The following is a 7,115-nucleotide window of genomic DNA, read 5'->3' as shown; positions in this document are numbered from 1 at the left end:
GGGGCAATTAAAAACTAAAAAAGAAGGAAAGTAAAAGACACATGGCGCAAGATATACGAAGAAAGAACATAAACAAAAATTAGGTTGGGTGGAACAGCGGTATTATGCTCCGTAGCTCGGAGCGATTAAAGTTGTGGACGGTCATGGAGTAAAATAAATGTGTGCGCATTAAAGTCGCTCGTGCGATAATGAAACGGTCATGGGATCACTTATTGCTGTAAGCCCGGCAAAGCCGGCAGAATAAGTCGGCGCCTGTAGCCCAGGTCGCCCTGCGAGAGTTTATGTTAGACACGCGTATTCAAAGATAAAGAAATATGTATTTTTTTAGTTTAACTGTTTTCTGCTTTAAATATTTATTCCTTTCATTATCGGGTGACGTAATTGTATTTTATGACGTCAGAGGTGACGTAGCAGACCACGCACTATCGAAGACAAGCAACGTCACCAGCAACCATACAGCATGTGTGCAGAACGTCTACTCGTACTCAACAGCTTTCCTCTTCTTCATCGAAACAGAGACATCAGTGGGGTACGGCAAGCGAGCTATAACAGCACATTGCCCGGAAGCTATCATTCTATTTGTTATGCAGGTAAGTGCTACGTCATAGGTGTGACGTCATAAGTGTGGACGTCATTATTTAACTGGGTTTTTATCATTAAGAGTGACACATCTGCATGAGTCTCTTACATCATCAGTGTAAAACGAGAGCTGAACCGGCATTGTTTATAAAGTTGTGCACAAGTGTGGACTATCCAGCTCTCTTTACACTGATGATGAACCAAGTGAAACAACTGCATGTGTCTCTTACATCATCAGTGTAAAATGAGAACTGAACTGGCAGTGTTTATAAAGCTGTTCACAAGTGTGGACTACCCGGCTCTCTTTACACTGATGATGAACCAAGTGAAACAACTGCATGAGTCTCTTACATCATCAGTGTAAAATGAGAACTGAACTGGCAGTGTTTATAAAGCTGTTCACAAGTGTGGACTATCCGGCTCTCTTTACACTGATGATGAACCAAGTGAAACAACTGCATGAGTCTCTTACATCATCAGTGTAAAATGAGAACTGAACTGGCAGTGTTTATAAAGTTGTGCACAAGTGTGGACTACCCAGCTCTCTTTACACTGATGATAAACTAGGTAACTTTTGACCGGAAAACAGAAAGTCATTTTAAGAAATTGCCAGCGTTATTTTCCATTAACCTTTATAAATGCGCCATAGAAGGCCGAAGCTAATGAAGGATTGATTGAGACGTCGCAAGTAATTTGTTGAATAATTTATAATCTGCGGTAAATCTCATGGGAATTTAAGCGGAAGTTTTGTGAATAAGAAACCGAGCTTTGTTGGTTTGTATTGGATGAACTTGGGTGTCTGCAGCTTAAAATGAAACATTCGGATTTAAATCCCAGTGTTGGTGCTTGAGAATTTTTTTGAAACCGATCTAAACATGTTAGAATAAGAACTTGGGTGCTTGTATAAACTTCGTGGACAACCTCGTACAATATGCGCTGTATTGAAGCAATGTATGTTCATATACAACCACTATAACTGGCAAGACATGGCCTTTAGGGTTGCCTGGTCATTAACCCAACTATGACGCCATCATGACATCATACTTTCCCAGTGTCTTCTCGGAAGCATCCTGGACGCTTTCATGGTTGGTTGCATCTTCATAAAGATCTCACAACCCAAGAACCGAGCAGAGACATTGGTGTTCAGCGAGCACTGTGTCATTTCACCAAGAGACCGAAAGTATTGCTTAATGTTCAGGTATTGTTGTGGTATAATTGTAGCGGGACAATTTAACTTCATTGTGATGGCGATTGTGATGGTTGTGCAAGTATCGATGCCATTAAGAAATACAATGTAAGATTCGAAGGTTGAAGAAGTCACCATTGTGGCCGGGTGCGTCTTTTGGGCAGATGCTTTAACCACAACTGCTCCATCAAGTGGTTACTAATGAGTTGTTTAAGCTATTTGCCATTTTGAAAAAGTTTCATACGTGGAAAAGGGGGCACGAGGTGTATGAAACAGAACACCCATGTTATAACGACTGTTGTTTCCCCGCCACCGGAGGATAAATAAGTTACATACGTGGTAACTTGTGAGCGGGCGCGAGGTGTATGAAACAGAACACCCGTGTTATAACGACTGCTGTTGCCCCGCCATGCGAGGATAAATAAGTTACATACGTGGTAACTTGTAAACGGGCATGAGGTGTATGAAAAAGAACACCCGTGTTATAACGACTATCGTTGCCCCGCCCCGCGAAGATAAACAACTTACATACATTGTATATATATACATATAATCATATCCCCACAGGGTTGGAAACCTCAGGAACTCTTTGATCGTTCAATGTCGCATTCGTGCCAAGTACGTCAAGTCTCGACAGACGCAGGAGGGCGAGTTCATTGGGTTGCATCAGGAAGACATCAATGTGGGCTTCGATACAGGTTGGAGGGTTGGGGGTTCAAGGCTCACATTGGGTGGTCGTGGTTAAAATAGGTTGAAAAATATAGTATGGTGCAACAGAGCGGGACATTGGTAAACTAAAGATTTTCTATATTTTGATTTCGTCTATATTACGGGCATTAATTAAACGAATATGAATTATTTATCCTGGCATGGCGGGGCAACGACAATCGTTATAACACGGGTGTTCTGTTTACACCTCGTGCCCGCTTACGGGTTACCACGTATGTAACTTATTTATCCTCGCACCGAGGACCGAGGATAAAATCGCAACGAGGATAAAATTTATCCTCGAGTTACCGCGTATGTAACTTTGTGGACTAATATATTTTTAAACACAAGATACCCCTCCACAGGAGCAGACAACTTATTTCTCGTGACTCCCCTCATCATCTGCCACGAGATTGATGAAAAAAGCCCGTTTTATGAGATGTCTATGGAAGATTTGAAAAAGGAGGAATTTGAAATAATCGTCATCTTGGAAGGAATGATTGAAAGTACAGGTGAATGTTCTGTGTGCAGGGTGGGGTAAGATGGGACGTTAGGTCGGGGAAGATGGGATATGTTTCAATCTTATATAGAGTATACAGTGGGGTAAGATGAAAAAAACTTTTATTATTGTATATAATAATATGAGGTAAGATGGAACACGTTTTATTCCTAGGACAAGTTTCGAGTGGAGTAAGATGGGATATGTTTTACCTAAACAATTGCAACTTATGGATGTCCATATTAGGGCCCATTTAATCTTTATTAAACTATTTGTACCGGGATAAATTTACAATCTGTCTAAACCATATACACGATATTAAAGCTGGATAATAAACGACATTTAATTCTTGTTTAAAAATTGGGCTCGTCCGGGATTTGAACCCGGGACCTCTCGCACCCAAAGCGAGAATCATACCCCTAGACCAACGAGCCACTTGTTAAATTAGAAGTGAAAGTTATCTCAAGTATTGACACATGTATTGTATACCAATATGAGTAATTCGTCCATAGAGTATGACAAGTACACTTATATTTTAGTTACGTATGCGGAAAACTTACATAGAAGAACAAACAAGCCTCCTTAATTTAGTTGCACCATGGATAACGCAATCAAAATATGAGTGAAAATGTCACTTATAAAAACGAATAAGTTGCCTTAATGAGTTTGGAAAGGTTTAAATATTAAAATACAAGAACCATGGCATTGCCCGGGGCGTCAAAGCTGGTCAAGGCGTTCCTCTAATTAAAAATAATACACGAAAAAATTCGCGTGCATTGTTTAAATTGTTAATTAAACGTCCCAAAATTAGGTTTGCTACAAACAGATCTCATTTTTTTTATAGAATAATCTTGAATGCGTTAAGTTGTATAGAATAGAATAATTATAAAGAATTTGATGTTTCTTTTCGTTTTTATAACATAATCTTCCTAAGAAGTCTTTAGAATCCTTAATTTTCTAATGCATTTAAAACGGAGATTGCACAAGAACCTTTGGCTCCACATCTTAATGTAGAAGCACGATCAATGTATCGATCGTCCTTGTATTGGTATCGGCTTCCAGACTCCTGTCGGATAATTACTCGGGTTTATAATTTAAGATTTCTATTGGAGCGGTGGACCGTAACGAACCCGAGATTTCTAATTTGGAAATAATTGATTTTGTGATGTAATTGGTGCTTTGTCCTGTGCGCGCTGTCGGTTTCAATAGAAATCAGATCGCAGTATAGATCTCGAAACAATAAGTTACATACGTTGTAACTTGTAAGCGGCTACGAGGTGTATGAAACAGAACACCCATGTTGTAACAACTGTCGTTGCCCACCATGCGAGGATAAATACACTAATCCAAGTTCATTCCTATTATAGGAATGATATGCCAAGCCAGAACATCGTATCTTAGTACAGAGGTATTGTGGGGACATCGTTTCATGCCAGTATTGTTCCACGCAAGAGGTCACTTTAGGGTCGACCATTCTGAGTTCCATTCAATATACGAGGTATTTGAATTATAATACTGTGGGGTAAGATGGGATACCGTTAGCACATAATATCTGTTATATAGTACTGTGGGGTAAGATGGGATACCGTTAGCACATAATATCTGTTATATAGTACTGTGGGGTAAGATGGGATACCGTTAGCACATAATATCTATTATATAGTACTGTGGGGTAAGATGGATACCGTTAGCATATAATATCTGTTATATAGTACTGCGGGGTAAGATGGGATACCGTTAGCACATAATATTTAATACTTTTCCAATGAATTTTACATTTAAAAACGCCTTTTAAAGTCGTAAGAATACGGTAACATATATCGTCTTTAAATATTTCTGCTTACCACCAAATGAGTCCCACTACATAAACATTACATATTTTGTTAGCAAAAAACTTACTGTTACTTATTTGTTACTCTAGAAATTAAACTATTATTACGTCATGCCAACTATTATTACGTCACAGGTGACAATGCCCCGTATAAGTATGTTGGAATACCAGAAGAGCGATCCTCAACACGTGAACGGGAGCGCTAAAAACACGTCAAACAAACTAAACGCACAACCCCCCCAATCGGTATTTACTGTGAGAAAATCCATCCACCAGAAGTCGCTGTGCACCAGCAACTCGATACTGACATCTTGCGACGAGCAGCAGCAACGTGCAAGTTCCAGCGGGAACTTTAAAATCAATTCAAGCACCAGACGCGCGGTGTCGGACGCTAATGTCAGCGCTACGGTGGCGGTTGAGAACGAAAACGTCCCAGAGAGCGGAAGTGACGTCATACCACGTCGTATGAATCTTTTGGGGAGCAGACAAGACTTGATGTTGGAGCGAAGGTGGAGTGGAGGCTTGGAGATGAAAGAACCAAATATAAACGTTCTCATATGATTTTGTGAAAGAACGGCGTCACGAAAAGTAAACGTCATTACCAACTTAACGTTACAGTAACGTCATCCAAATATGACGTCACTAACTGTGCAAAATCACACCACCATATATTTGTATTACACCAAAGCACCAACCCAGTATACACACAGTAATATATACACGCATTTGCACCGCTTGACGTCATGTGTCATTACGTCATCGTTACGTCACTCGTAGTAATCGTCGTCCTCTTGCGGGGCGAGGACTCTCTCATAGTTCCAATTATTACGTCGTCGCTGTCGCATATGACGTAGATATAATGCGATCTGTGACGTAATGAATGTAATGTAACTTATTTATCCTCGCATGGCGGGGCAACAACAGTCGTTACAACACGGGTGTTCTGTTTCATGCACCTCGTGCCCGCTTACAAGTTACCACGTATGTAACTTATTTATCCTCACATGGCGGGGCAACGACAGTCGTTATAACACGGGTGTTCTGTTCCATACACCTCGTGCCTGCTGAAGAGTTACCACGTATGTAACTTTGTGGGCGATGTGCTGTAGTCTCGCCTAAGGACACATACGCCCACAATGGTAGAAATATGAAGTGTTGAACCTTCGGTTTAAAGTCAGGCGCTCCAACCACTGTTTAACGCGTTGGTGTGTTGTAATGCAATAGATGAAAGCCACGAGGGTTGCAAGTTCGAATCCAACCCTAGTAAGAACTCACCCGTTTTCTTGCGCGAAAGATAATACATAGAGATAATAACGCCAACACACTCGAGAACAGAAGAAGCACGCTCAACATGGGGATTTCCCTACTCCGATCCAACCGTGTCAACGATTCAAGATTCTCAACCAACTGTCGACTTTGACTCAATCCATCTGCATCTGTGACGTAACAGTGTGATTATCATAGTGACGTCATAAATAGTCATTATACCTGGGAATTCTTGAATTTGTTTCATGAGACCGTCCGGTATTTGGATGTCGCCATTAATGATCTCGAATTCGTCAATCTCGTAATCTGAGAAAAAAGTTCAATTTTAAAATGCAAACAAAGAAACTGGAGATTCGTAAAAAAAATCAATTATAAAGAAAAAACAAAGAAATTAGGGATTCGTAAAGAAGAAGGTTCAATTATAAAGAACAAACAAAGAATTAAGAGTATCGTAAAGAAGAAGGTTCAATTATAAGGAACAAACAAAGAAATTGGAGATTCGTAAAAAAAAGTTCAATTATAAAGAACAAACAAAGAAATTATGCATAGTGTACATAACAAGGTTGTACCGAATTACTGATGCGTAAATACGAGGCTTATCAATATACCAAGTGCGGCATTGCTTGGGTAGTGGGGTGGAAATTGTGGTAACAATGCTCGCTTGTTTGATACAATGAGTTAGTTCAGTTTCGTACAAGCGAGAGTATTCAGTATTGCAGGAAGCATTGTAAAGCAGGTACGTGTATATCTACACTTAGCGCTGTTCAGCGCAGGTCAGCGTAGATCAGCGTAGATATTTCTTTGTTTGTTTTTTTTAAGCGGCGTTTACACTACAGCGTAGCTTGCTTCGGTGTAAAAAGAACAAACAAAGAAATATCTACACCCAGCGTTGTTCAGCGCAGGTCAGCGTAGATATTTCTTTGTTTGTTTTTTTCAAGCGGCGTTTACACTACAGCGTAGCTCGCCTCGGTGTAAAAAGAACAAACAAAGAATATCTACACCTAGCGTTGTTCAGCGCAGGTCAGCGTAGATATTTCTTTGTTTGT

At 40.2% G+C, this 7,115-nt stretch overlaps 1 protein-coding gene and 1 non-coding gene across 2 annotated transcripts in view; one reads left to right on the top strand and one right to left on the bottom strand.

Annotated features, from left to right (window-relative positions):
• Positions 1-5,504, top strand: part of LOC100180954 (G protein-activated inward rectifier potassium channel 4) — a 10,208-nt gene extending 4,704 nt beyond the window's left edge. Inside the window, exons 3-8 of the mRNA XM_002127650.2 lie at positions 401-590; positions 1,632-1,777; positions 2,333-2,463; positions 2,839-2,985; positions 4,340-4,470; positions 4,939-5,504. Of these exons, the coding sequence (XP_002127686.1) occupies positions 401-590; positions 1,632-1,777; positions 2,333-2,463; positions 2,839-2,985; positions 4,340-4,470; positions 4,939-5,364 (1,171 nt within the window). The 3' untranslated portion in view covers positions 5,365-5,504. The remainder of the gene's footprint in view (positions 1-400; positions 591-1,631; positions 1,778-2,332; positions 2,464-2,838; positions 2,986-4,339; positions 4,471-4,938) is intronic.
• Positions 3,335-3,406, bottom strand: trnap-ugg. The gene has a single exon. It is a non-coding gene; the product is annotated as a tRNA-Pro (tRNA).
• Positions 5,505-7,115: the final 1,611 nt, after the last annotated feature.

The sequence above is a fragment of the Ciona intestinalis genome, unplaced genomic scaffold (genome assembly GCF_000224145.3).
Source record: "Ciona intestinalis unplaced genomic scaffold, KH HT000261.1, whole genome shotgun sequence".
NCBI lineage: Eukaryota > Metazoa > Chordata > Ascidiacea > Phlebobranchia > Cionidae > Ciona > Ciona intestinalis.
The sequence above is the reverse complement of the archived record's forward strand: the minus strand, read 5'-3'. Positions and strand labels throughout refer to the sequence as shown.